We start from the raw sequence: 14190 nt of genomic DNA on the forward strand, positions 1-14190 counted from the left end.
TCTCTGCTTTTCTGTCTCATTCATATGCTGAAAATGTTCAGTGACTCATATAGCATACACGGAGCAGTAAAGTACTTATCAAACAATCCACCCGCAGTGTGCAGGAATCAATGCTTTCTCTTGCTTCCTTTTCAAACTGATTTTCCCTGTTTCAAAACAACATCCTTTCTTTTCAGTTTATCCCCCCTTCTAAAAATGTTTTTATATTCAGTATCCACTTTCTTTATGTCAGCATTTCTCTCAGTCCGCATTGTCCTTCCTCTCCATTCTGCGTGTATCTCACATTTGACCTTAAATCATTTCAATGGAAGTTTTGATTTCTACAGTGTGTGTGTGTATGTGTGTGTTTTGTAGGCATGACTAAGGTGGAGGAGAAGCTGAAGGCGGGCCGTGTGAAAAAATCAGAGGGGAGTGGGTTCAGTGAGGAGCCCCAGAGAAGACCTTCTTCAAGTCAGTCGTCCAAGAAAGATCCAGCTACAACCAGCTCTGGTGAGCTTTTTGGGTTTATGGAAATCGTCTCAAAAGCGATTATTTCTATATTATCACATGCTAAAACAAGCATATAATCTAACATAGGGAATGAGTACACAAATGGAAATGTAATACCCACGAGACAAAGTACCAGCTATATGTGATCAGCTATCTGACAGAGACTTCCTGTTTCCTCCTGTTGCTAAGGTGCTGACACCCAATGGCAGCGAGCTATCCACGATCGAGGTGAAGTGGTGTGTCCCACCTGCTCCATCGTCACCAGGAAAACAGTCCACGGCCTCAAGAAACACATGGAGATCTGTCAGAAGGTCAGTGGGTCACAAAGCTGTCAATCAGCCTGGGAGCTGTGATAACTTCTGATAGACCTCGCTGTGAATCTGAAAAAAACGATATCCTATCAGACAAGTTAATACAATTCCAAGACGCACACACAGTACAAGCATACCTCCACTGCATTTACTCTTAGAGGAGCGTGTCTACTGAAAATGTCAACCAGACATGAATGCCTTAAATATCAAACCGTCATAATCTTACATTTGTACAGTTCCTGTGTAAATCAGGATCCAGTAACATGTGACACTATGCAATACACATGATGTGTTAATCTATGGCAGCCAATTTGCATAAAGCCTCAGTGAAATCAATGTCTTATATAGATTAAAAACAGTTTAGATATTTTCCTTAAGCGCGTTTGTAAGTATGAAATAAAGCTCTCTCAACCCAAAACTGTCATTTCCACATTGGATTATAACTTTGAGTGCGCCGTTATAAGATACCCCTCCCTGAGTCTAGGGAGCCTTTACAGTAATGATATTGATTTGAAAGCTGTTGAAATAACATCGGGCAGTATCACAGTACAGTAATCTCAACCATGTTTCCCATGTAATATCCTTTACTCATCTGCTCTCCTATGAAAGCTAATATCACTTGAAATGGGTCGAGGGAGAAGAAACGGTGCACTTCTGCGGTTTGTTTGTTTGCACTGAATGGTGGTCTATAGCAATTATAAACGAGAATGTTGGAAATAAGGATTAAGTTCATCCAAGTGCATTATATTGAGTTTTACTGAAGACAAACCAACCTCTCGGGGCCCTCAGAGAGACGTGTTCATACAGCCACTTTAATGGCTCCTTGGCCCACTGGCCCGTGTGACACCATTAAAGTGACAGTGTGTCGTAAAGCAGTGACAGAATCACCACATTACAGCTGGGTCACTCACCATAAAAACCACTCTGTCTCCAAATCAATACTGAGGCCAGGAGAGTCATCTACGACAAGGAACACTTGGTGTAAAATTGGCTTTTTTAGTCCCAAAAGTTGCATTTGTCTTGACCAAAAATGTCATGCCTCTATTAAGTTACAGATATAATGTTTTGCTCTACTGATAGATCTAATATAGAGCATAGCCTGTAATAGTGGGTAACTTGTTATTTGATCCTGTGTACTTGTTATTTGGCCTTTACCCCCCGCAGCTCCAGGATGCTCTGAAGTGCCAGCAGTGCCACAAACAGTTCAGGTCCAAGGCCGGCCTCAACTACCACACCATGGCTGAACACAGCACCAAGGTACGGAGCGCTCAGAGAGCTAATGTTTCACCGCTGTCACACTGACCCACTAAACGAGTTGTTAGTTATTAGACACTACAGCAAAGCACTACACACATTCAGGAGGCGACACACTTACACTTGTGACTCTCGTATGGAAATCCACCGTACGCTACAGCAAGTGTCAGTTTTCACCGTGTCTAGTGATTGGTGTCTTGCCTTTTGATTCACACATACGAATGAAACCACATTAAATGAGTTATATTACATTTATCTGGTGCGTATTCATTGTGGGTTCTAAGCCCGTCTCTAAAAATCTCATCTTGAGGTTTGTAAACGATCAAACATTTGAACTGTTCATGTTGATGGCCCTTGAAGTGCTCACGTTTCTGTCTGCAGCTGTCTTAACTCCGACAGCAAAGAGCTTCATTAAGATATTATCATGACGCTCCTGCATTAGAGCAATGGCGCTGCTATGAAGTTTGCTAAATTATTCAACACTGCCTTGTTCGGAAAATTCCATGGAAGATTAATGAACGTACGTGCACCAAACCTTCTACCACATGTGTTTTTGTGTGGTAACGCTTTCCAATAGTTTATGATAATAGGGCATATGCATGTATGTGTAAGGGGCTTTGTCTGTGTATGTTTATCATTTGAATAGTGAAGATAGATGACTGTACCATGTTCGACATCATCATTTGTCTTCAGTCTGGACCTTTGGTGGCTGTTTACCTTCTTGGCGGCATTCCAACTGAGAAAAAGCTAATCTCTCAGTGTGTAAAAACTAAGGTACTCTTCCTCAGCAGACTTCCCAGCAACATTTCTCATATTAGGTTATTACAAACGTTTGTGACAAGCTGTGCCGTCTGTGATTGTGCTCCAGACTCAAGTAGCTGCTGATTAGAGAAGGCTTTCATCATTAGCAGGTTTCACTTGTGTCATTCTCTTCTTTTTTCTCTCTTCTATCAACAAGAACTTTTTAAACGGCAGTTCATTCAAAAGCAAAAACCTAGAAGAATCAGACGCATCTTAAAACATATCCCTCTTAGAATCTAGGTGGAATTGTTTACTTTGTTTTCCAGTAGGATGTATGCTGTCCTACTGTGACGTATGAGCAATGTGTTTGGGCTCATGTTTGCGAGCAAGTTAGGCATTGTATTTATAAAGTATATTATTAAAAGCATTGAAATGTATGAAGAAGACAGTTATTTTGAGTTTTTTTATTGGTGTAGAGCAGGGGTGGGGAACCTTTTTCGTCTCAAGGGCCATTTCAATTTTTCCAACATCCTCCGAGGGCCGTACAAATGATTGACCTCTGCTTAAAAATACTAAAATCACAGCCCATTCATTCGGCCTTTCTTTCATGCTGTGCAAAGAAAACGCAACCTCTTAATCCAGATATCTTACCATGACTCATGCATGCACGTGCACGGTTGTGGCATGACCACCCAAACAGAAATATATGGACACAAGATGTGTGCAAATGTATTTAGTTTCCTATGTGGACATGATTTAAGTGGGGACCTAACCTAGGGGGGTGTTCTCCCCCAGGAAGATTTTTTTTGAAATGTTGAAGTTAAAAGCATCAATCTGGTGCACTTTGAGAGCAACATTAAGAGGGAAACATCTCTCAACACCCAGATGAAACAGAACTGTAAGCAGATTTTCTTTTTCTTTATGGATATTTTACAAATCACTCCCCTTTCAAACTGTATTCTTGTTTATCAATAACAACTTTTTTTACTGTCATATAGTATTTTTTGCCTGTTTACTTTATTCTCTTATTTTTTTATAAGTATAATGATCAAGATGAGCCTTTAACTCACTGGTTGTAGAACAAGCTTCTTATATTCGTTAGCATAGCTAGCTAACCAGATGCTAATAACAACACAGTTATTGACTTTATGATTAGTATGACAGATGAACGGACCACTGGGCTTTCAACTAAAGACACAGACACGCAAAAACTGCGGCATGTGAACGGCTCCTTATGGGTACTGCAATTTGTGGAAGTGGCAGAGCCGCCGGAGCGGCGTTCTGGTGCTCTCCGTCAGAACTGCACCCCTGTCAGACGAGACATATACCACGTGATGACACGTTAGGCTCGTGATGTGTTCAAGGACCCTGACCTTGGCCAGGAAAAACAGGCACTCACTTTTTTAATTTTTTTGCGGTCTAGATTTCTTTAATTTGTTTCTTTTTTGCGTATGTTTATAAATTACCTTGAGGGCCGTAGCGAAAGGTCTCGCGGGCCGAATACGGCCCGGGGGCCGGAGGTTCCCCACCCCTGGTGTAGAGACATTTATTTGTGTGGCCACAGTACACAACAAGTGATATGCTTGGTGAGATATGCTTTTGAGAACCTACAATGTGTGTTATTCCTGTAAATACACTAAGATATTGTATTCTCCAGTGTTCCAATCAGTTGCTACAGCATCATTATATCGGTAAATCAACGTGTTTATGTACTGGGAACTGTAAACAAATACCTTACTGAATTATTTGTGCTTGTTTTCATTGACTAAGTCTCTCTCTTTGTATCGTTTCTTTGAAAAGCAGGTTTACTTCAACCTTGTTTAAGCTTTGCTATGATTTCACTTGGCGTTTGCACTCTCCCTGGCTCCAATGTGTTGTCAGTGTAGTCACGTGGCACAGCCCAAGTGCAGTGTGGGAAAAATACAGAGAGCACAGGGGTCACCTTTTGAGTTTGACCTTGCAGTTTCTGCCCTGATCCCCTTTGCTCTTTTGCTGTCTCTGATGGAGGCATTAAGAATACATGCTGATGCAGTTTGATGTGCCCTCCTCCTGCCAGTGTAAATCAATGGCTGAGCTGGTGTCTGTTCTCTTACCTCCAGGCATGAGCTGTATTTATTTGAAGTGTTGAAGTACTCTTATCTCCAATATCTCCTCTCCTTCTTACCCTTCCAGAAAGGTTGTGTCTCAGTCATGTCAGTGCTTTCTTTGTGTGTCGACATGTAAGAAAACACATGAAGTCCTCTCCACTGGGACTCCTCACTAAGGCCAGACTCTCCACAGTCCTCTGCACTTTCTGCTTTCTTCTCCCTGGCAGCTCTGCCATCTGTTGTTCTGGTCTTGGCTGGGGTTTGGCACCAGCCGACACTCGGGTGAAAACACGAGTTTGACAGTTGTCATAAACATGCCTTGAGTAACAGCCTCACCATTTAGTGATCCTGGCACAGTGAGAACAACCCGAGATGGAAAACACATTCTCCTCACAATTTTGTTCAAAGTCAGGAGGGATGGGGAAGTGTTGTGGTGCGACACGCTTATGCGTCGTTGTGTTTGTTCCCCCGCAGCCCTCGGGGAGCGAAGGCCAGACGGGCGACGAGCTTGAGGAGAGAGAAAGGCTGCGCCGAGTGCTCAAACAGATGGGACGAATCAAGTGTTCTAGTGAGGTATGCGCTACGTCTTTCTTCCTGTGTCCCTTTCTCTTTTCCTTTCTCCCGTTCGTTTCTACTCTTGCTTTCTTGTGTCCTACATTTCCATTTGTCCAACTTTCCTATCTTTCATGTCACATCTTCCTCTCTCCTCGTCTGCCAGTTTCGATGTTCTTTCTCCCTTTTCCTCAGGCTCTTCTTTGTGTGTCTGCCTCCTCTTACCTCTCTCTCTCCCTTTTCCTTTATGCCTTGTTCTTGACATGTTGCCCAAAACCACATCAACACTCTGCTTCCCATTACTCACACTACAGTGCAAAAAGCAGTGAGAAAGAGCTGCAAAAAATAGACTCTCTACTGTGACATGTTCTCACACACAGAAAAATGAGCAGTTTCCTCCTGTTTGTCGTTCAATAGTAAAGACATAATATTGACTTATTGCAGTAATATTGTTACATTTCAGTAAAAGTACACGTTATTATGCTTAAGCAGTTTCTCAATTACTATAATGTGTGTTTTCATTCTGTCCTCATTTCTGTTACTGGCCTCACACAAACACTATTTGTGCAAACTCACACACATTTATACAGGGCTGCTCAGCCCACTTTTCCAGCCTGATGGGCTACCAGTATCACCAGAAACGTTGTGGAAGCGAGTTCTCTGACGATCAGAAGCCTGTGTTTCTGTGCCAGCACTGTGGAAAAACCTACCGCTCCAAGGCTGGCAGAGACTACCATGTGCGCACCGATCACTCCTCGGCCATCACCACCACCAACAATAACGGCAAGGACTTTATCACTGACACCAACAACAACACCGGGAAAGATAAGGTAAGATCATCATGGAAGCCTTTTCCCCAATGTTTACAAGCATTTTTACTAGTTTTACTGTCATAGCTAGCAACAGTTTCCCCATTTCCCACTCAAAGAGGTGTCCTACTGCTTCCCCAGGTTGTCTCTGAGGAGTCTCCATCATTAGGCCACAAGGAGCCAAGTCCACTTGAGAAAGCACCATCGGGCCACTCTAAGGAGAAGGAAAGAGAAGCCAGGGAAAAGGAGAAGGCGAGGGAGCAAGTCAAAGAAAAGGTAGCACAGACTGCGAGCCAGGGGGATGACTTCGACCGGACGCCCAGCGGCAGAGTGAGGCGCCGCTCTGCTCAGGTGGCCGTGTTCCACCTGCAGGAGATAGCAGAGGACGAGCTGGCCAAAGACTGGGGCACCAAGCGCCGCATCAAGGACGACCTGGTGCCTGACAGCAAGAGGGTGAGGACACACTAGCACACATAAACATATGCTCTCACACTTAACACGCCTGCAAATGTACAGATATGGTGCAGCAATGTGAAGTGCTAGAAGACACAACTATCATCCCACACTCACACACAGCAACACAAACAGGGTTAGACACACATCAAACCCAACACTGTCATTCAAATGTTCCTTAGAAACACCAGATTTAAGTGGTAAAATAAAGCACAAAAAGTTGTCACTGCGTATCTGTTTTTAAATACGTACTTCAACATTTTTAACATGCATACTGATACAGATGTTCTCTTTTATGTGTAGTTAAATTACACCCGTCCTGGCCTCCCAAACTTCAGCCACGAGCTATTAGAGACGTGGAAGAACCAAGTCAAGGAGAAGGGCTTCATCTGCTGTCCCAATGAGGTAAGAACAAGTACTGCTTCAGAGTAATCTGTCATTTTGTATAGACAGATACTAACTGTATTAGAAACAAACAAAACGCTGTGTTTATTTCTGTTTTGTCTCAGAACTGTGAAGCTGTCTATTCCAGTGTATCGGGACTAAAAGCTCACCTTGCCAACTGCAGCCAGGTATAAACTCACCTGGAGCAAAGCCACAAACCTGATTTCATTTACCTCTGTAGTTATTCTAGTAGATATTAGAATACACACACACAGAGTTTCCACTGAATTTTACTTTTCATGTTGTAAACATACGTTTTTTAAAAATATTTAAAAGGAGGTTACGGACGTTGCTTTTTTTTATTGCTCTATTGTTTTTGGATTGCAGGGAGGTGGAGAACTGGGAAAGTACACCTGTCTGATCTGTCAGAAGGAGTTTAGCTCAGAGAGTGGTGTGAAGTACCATATCAGCAAGACACACTCACAGGTGGGTCCTTCTCAGTGTATACTTCACAGACTTATATATTATTTAGTATTACTTAAAGTACTCTCTTATAGGCAGAACTTTCATGTCTGTTAACGTACAGGGAAAACAGTCACGGAGGTTGGTATTTATATCTTGTGAAGAAGGTGTTACTGTATGCATATCATGTGAAAACAGGTTCTAAACTTGTATGGACAAGTTTATATAGCGATATTAAGAAAACGTCAATAAAACCCAAAACTGACCAAGTATTTTCTGACAGATAAATATATTTTGTTGATACAAAATAGCAACAGACGCTCATATTACTGCATAGAGACATGTTTTGCGGCACCACTCACTACAGTATAAATGTTACACAGTTATACACATGCTTCTGACAGTGTGTTTATGGCTTTAGAACTGGTTTCGTGCAGCAGTCAGTCAGGTGGTCTCTACTACCAAGAGTAAAGCGCCAGAGGACAATGGGATCAAGGCTGAGGTGAGGAACGGTGCCACGGCTGGTAAGAAGAGGGGCCGCAAGCCCAAAGAGCGCCCCCCTGTGGTTGCACTTCTCCAAACAAAAACTGAAGCTCCTACTATTTCTCAAAACTCAACCCCTGCTGTGACCCCTTCACAGTCCCCCTCCCCGCTCCCCGACCCATCGGACAGTGCTGCCCCAGGCCAAAACAGACAGCCCCTCCCCTCCAGCGCCAGACGAAGCAAACCGTAAAGGCTGTTATTGTCAGAGTAGCTCTGCTTTTGTCCCCCCAGGAGCCAGAGAGGAGTCTCGCTGTAAATGTTGTGCCAGGAAGCTAAGAGACCTTTCTAACTCCACAAGGACTTGGCACTGAGAAGAAAGTAAAATCAACCCTTAAGAAGTAAAACATTTAGTACAGACTTTTTGAAATCCCAGCGTAAATGTGTCTGCTGTTATAAACAATGCTCATGTAACAGTGGGGTTTTAATTCTCCATTCCACTTTTGTCTCCTTTTGAATACACATATTTCTGTTTCTGTACTCACAGCAGGTGTCAGTAGTATTTCAAGATAAAATCCTGACTACTACATGGTTAGCATTTTCTAAACAGAGGTAGTATTCCAAACAGAGGCAGAGTAATTCTCTCTACAATATCAATGTTGTGTTTGAGAGGTTTTAAAAAGGATATTCTATTAGCATGGTGAAGTCATTTAATGATAGCTAGTGTTTTCACATTTTTTCCACAGATATACTGTACTGTGTACATAAACAATATCTATATCTATATATCTATATACTCAAAGCAATGATGCCATCTGTCATTCTAAAGCCTGACACGTCCAAGTAGATCATGAGCAGTCAGAATCTATTGCAGTGTGTGCTGTAGTGCAATGTTGCTTTTACATTTGTTTTTTCCTTTCTTGTTTCTTCGTTTTTTTACTTTTTATTATTCAAGTAAGCAAATGTCTCATAAGCTAAAATATTGGTCAGTTGTTTATCATTTCACTTCAGTGATATTTACTTTTTGTTTTATCTGATTTTAGAACATTATGGTGAAAGGTATCTGCTTAGAGGACCATAATTAGGTGATCATTTCTATACTTCTTTTACACTGAAATTAATTAGCAGAATAACCCAAAAAAGTGATTGTTTGAAATTTTCCATTAGAAACGTATATGTTAATAATTAATATGGCATTGTTTAATCGATTTTAAACAAAAAAAAACTTGAAGCATATGTCTAAAATAGGACTGGCAAAGCTTAATGATGGACAGAGGGAGGAACTTTGTGTGAAGCTTGTTGCACCATTGCAGCACAATCAAATGATGTGACACCATTTTAAAGGAGGCCATGTTTTGGCTACTGCTTTTTGCTTGAATCAAAGAGCTGAGGAGTGAATACAAATATCTTTTATAGAGGTTGAGGGAAATAATCTTTTATTAAACAGAACATTTGCAAATGAAGATTCACTTTTAATGATGTATATGAATTAGTTCCTGGATGCTCAAAGTTATTGCCTTGCACTTTAACCCTTAAACCCCTCTCGCTCCCGTCTTGTATTTTTGCACTCCAGGAGTATTCAACCTTAACCTAGTGGCTCTCAGGCACAGCAGCGGGGATATTTAACTCTGATGAAAAAGCTACAGAAAACTACATTTGTCTTTACATGGGTAATAAGCAGCATGGTTAACTCTTTCTAGATAGAACCTGTAATCTAACACAACTGTATAATTATAACTCACAACACAAAGCCATAACAGGTCATGGCTGCTTTACCGATTAAAGTTAGTTTAGTTTAAGATTAAAACAATAATAATTATGAAATACAAAATGTGTGCAATCAAAGAATATGTTCACTGTAACATCTCTAAAGTTAATACTTGAATCCACAGTTTTATTAAAGATTTGAACAAATTAAAACTCCATATATATGTGATTTATATTTGGAGTTTGTGTCCATACAAATAATGCTTGTTAAAAAAAGACAGATTGTAAATCTATTTTATATTCTCTTGTGTGTATAACCCATATAGCAATCTGACAGTTGTGATGTGGGGATATTCTGGTAAGATAACAAGGGTGCTTTACTTGCCACTCTACCTTAAGGACCTAAACTCAGTAAGTCCACTCATCCATCCTGCCACTCTCTCCTCACTGGCAAGTCATCAGAATGTTGCACCAACAAATGTCAATGTCATCATTTAAATGGAGGACTGATGTCGGCGGAACATTTTCAAGAAACATTGAATTTGAAATAAATGTGTCCCAGGTGGTGTCATCCCTACGCCGTGACCTTTTATATTGTAAAGCAAAGATAGGAGCTGAATTCCTCCACGATTAATCAACTGATGGAGTTTGTTCAGGTGGGGATGATTATGCATGTGTCCGTCTCTGGTAATGGGATGGACCTTTATCTTCTATCCAGGTTCAGCAGACGGAGAGGATAAGTTAGACAAGCACTGATGGGTCTTTGGACCTTTTCGATATGAGTTATCCTGACCTTGTGTGTGAGCGTGTGTGTGTGAGCGTGTGTGTATTTGTACAAAACAGTTGGCACCTTTGTAATGACTGGATGTCGGAAATGGTAACACTTTTTGTTGAGTTTAATGCTGTGGCACAGAATCAGTTCATCAGCTGCTTGTTACTCGTGTCACATTGACTGTGTTTACCTGACAAGCTTTGGTGTTGCAATATGATAGTTAGGCACTGCTTTTAACAGTGGGTATTTTATATTTTATCTCACCCTTTACTATCTGTCTTCCTATGATGTGGAAAACACATATCTATCCCGCAGTGTAAGCTAACTGCAACATCTTTAGATAGTACAGCAATACACCATATTTAGCTGGTTTTGTTGGCTTGCTGATATTTTGATATTGATGTGTCTTCTCAAAAATGTATGGCTTTTTCACTTCCCCTACTTTTATTTCTTTGCTTTTTAAATATTATTAACTCTAAAAAAAAAAAGGGTGAAAAGATTTGTAGACCACAAAGAACATTGTAAGCCCATGTGTCGGCATACACTGTTATTTTATCCATTTTGATGATGCACATAAATTGATCTTTTTCAGTACACATTGACAAACACATTGAGCGAGTCCTTTATTACTTGTTATCTATTCAATATGGGACAACAAGGCATATGTATGTGTGTTTGTTTCTGTATTTAGTGCACTTACTATACAATGAAATAGGCTTGAAATAGGAGTGTTGTTGGAGCTTTCTAGTTACCCTGACTGTGTGTGGTGTGACTTTTGTACCTGGGAAAACAGCAGGCTCAAGTGTCTTCCCTTTGTCAGCAATGTTATTTCAAAACCAAGGTTAATCCCTAGACATCCCATTAGAAAGCCTGAGAATTTTACCCTTTTATTTTGACAACTCTGGTATGTTTCTATACAATACAACCTTCTTCAAAAGCAGGAAAAGGCATCCGCGCCTGTTGTCAGGGCCATTGTGACAAAACTGTTGAGAGTTTTAAGAGATGTCGTAGCTTATAAATGGTTATGATATAAAGGTAACAAGTGAAATGAGACTAATGATGTATTAAAGATTTCCATATCTGAAATTGAGCTGTATAGATCCTAACATAGGAGGCATCAACACCTCCTTTGAGTCTGAACTGTTACAATTTTTCTCCCAAACTTGTTGTATTACCTGTGCATTAATATCCCTCGACTGATTAATAAAGGTTTGTTGACTAAATTGTGTGTACACTGTGTCAACTGTATTTAAATTGAGCTGTCAACATCTAACTATAGTTGTTTTAGTTTACCTTAATTTCTCACAGTGATAATTTTGAGAAATCAACCACTTAAGGGCAACCTAAAGTGCCATGAATAAACCTACCTTTTTATTTGGTACATGAAAAAAACCTAAAATAATGTAATTAGCTGTAGCTAACTAGTTTGCGGTTATAGATAAGTCATGCAGAGCAATGTAGGTTAAGTAGCAGACATGATTGCCAAGGACGCATCAGTAACAGTTGGACTATCATCAATATTGGAAAAAATATAATGTTTTTTTTAATACTAATTCTATGTAAGATATTACTTTATTGTGTATTTTTAGATATCTTTCTTTATCAAACAGAAATGTATTATCGCCTTAGGTGCCCTGTATAAGACCAATGTGCTAAAAGGAAAACATACACATAATAATAGTATTCAGTTGTAAAATCTACCACATGGCCTGTTGAACCTCACCCATTGCCAGCTGTTAGGAAGGCGCTGTGTAATGTGTGTGTGTGATACTGCAGCATACACACTGCTGGCTGTAGATCGAAAGTGCAGAACAGATGCATTCTGGGGCTTGAAGTCCATACGCAGGACCAACGCTGAGGTTGCCTCGGGTTGCGGTCGGATAGTTTAAAAATCAGCTTCTAAATTCTAACCATAGGTTGCGTTCCGATAATCCAAAAATCAGCTCCTAAATTCTAACCCTATCTCCTATTCCTTGACCTCTGAGTGAAACGTCACGGGGTTAAGGGATAGTGGATAGGATAATTCAAAAGGACTTAGGAGAAGAGACTGCGGGGCTGCATTCCAATAGTCCATTTAGCTTAGGAACCTTCCTAACCAAGTGAAATGACCCGGAAGTACGTCAGTGGCAGCCATGTTAAGTGCCGTTCCAATTTTCCAAATGAAAGGAAAGGAGGTTTCAAACTTCCTTTATAACCTCCTTTAGCTTAGGAACCACTGGACCTCCCTTGACGAAAGGAGAGGAGAAAATGCTGCCCCACAATGCATTGCAGCCGCAGCATTTGCCGTCACTCAATAATGACACTAACTGTATATCTGTAGACTTAGTATGTCTTAAATGTCCGGTTAGTACGGTGGCCCTGAAGTGCAAGACACTACAACATTTCAGAAAACACCACAGCATTTCACGAAACACAACAGCATTTCACAAAACACTACAGCATTTCACAAAACGCCACAGCATTTCAGAAAACGCCACAGCATTTCACAAAACACCACAGCATTTCACAAAACGCCACCGCATTTCACAAAACACCACAGCATTTCAGAAAACACAACAGCATTTCAGAAAACACCACAGCATTTCACAAAACACCACAGCATTTCACAAAACACCACAGCATTTCACAAAACACTACAGCATTTCACAAAACGCCACAGCATTTCAGAAAACACAACAGCATTTCAGAAAACACCACAGCATTTCACAAAACACCACAGCATTTCACAAACACAACAGCATTTCAGAAAAACACCACAGCATTTCACATTGGACGGAAAGGGTATTCCTTTAGTGATGTTTGTGATTGGACAGAGCCAGCCAGAGAAGCACTGCTGTGATTGGTTGTTTTTGCTGCCAGTCAAGAAATGACGCTTCGTGATTGGTCAACACCCGACAGCGAAATATGTCCCAACACATCAGCCGTTAGCACACACTCAGAGCTCACAGCTCCTCATATCTGTTCTGAAACTGGACAAAAGTTAAACATGTACAAACCACAGACTGTCTGTGTCATGGCGAATACAGTCGCTGCTTTATTTATGTCTGTATGACGTTGTTGTGAGTGTGGACGGAGCAGCTACAGGTTAGTTTAGCCTGATGGATCAGATTCCATTCAGAAAACACGCATTTTAAAAGCTTTTCACTTGCCGTCTTGTCTGCAGACTTGTCAAAGCGTTAATTCATGGTTTTTACTAACCGGTATCAGTATGTTGTTACTTCGGCATCACTTTGAAACGTGTATTACAATTAAATCACGGTCAAATATGTTCATTTTGTTGTAGTTGGTATCTCCCATATAATTTACATGGAGATACGCCCCGCCCCCTCTCAGCGCCTCTTGTTTGAATGACAGGAGCAAACACAGCTGACAGCCGCGGTGAAACTCGAGCGATTAGAGCGATGCGAATATTGGGTGGTCTACCATAGTATTTACATGGAGATAAGCCCCTTAAAAACCATGAATTAATAAAGCATTAATTCTGTGTTTACTCCTGGAGAGGGGGCGGGCCGTATCTCCATGTAAATCCTATCGGAATCGGATCGATCAGGCTAAACTAACCTGTAGCTGCTCCGTCCACACTCACAACAACGTCATACAGACATAAATAAAGCAGCGACTGTATTCACCATGACATAGACAGTCTGTGTTTTGTATATGTTGAACTTTTGTCCAGTTTCTGAACAGAT

General features: G+C 40.9%; 1 protein-coding gene across 1 annotated transcript; it reads left to right on the top strand.

Moving 5' to 3' along the window:
• Nucleotides 1–356: 356 nt before the first annotated feature.
• On the top strand, nucleotides 357–11724 carry znf512b (zinc finger protein 512B). The gene is made up of 10 exons (XM_034207499.1): nucleotides 357–489; nucleotides 679–800; nucleotides 1965–2057; nucleotides 5357–5455; nucleotides 6025–6264; nucleotides 6385–6696; nucleotides 7000–7101; nucleotides 7206–7268; nucleotides 7468–7566; nucleotides 7964–11724. Exons 1-10 carry the CDS (start codon nucleotides 357–359, stop codon nucleotides 8273–8275), a joined length of 1575 nt encoding a protein of 524 aa, XP_034063390.1. The 3' UTR covers nucleotides 8276–11724.
• Nucleotides 11725–14190: the final 2466 nt, after the last annotated feature.

Source organism: Gymnodraco acuticeps, unplaced genomic scaffold (assembly GCF_902827175.1).
Source record: "Gymnodraco acuticeps unplaced genomic scaffold, fGymAcu1.1, whole genome shotgun sequence".
NCBI lineage: Eukaryota > Metazoa > Chordata > Actinopteri > Perciformes > Bathydraconidae > Gymnodraco > Gymnodraco acuticeps.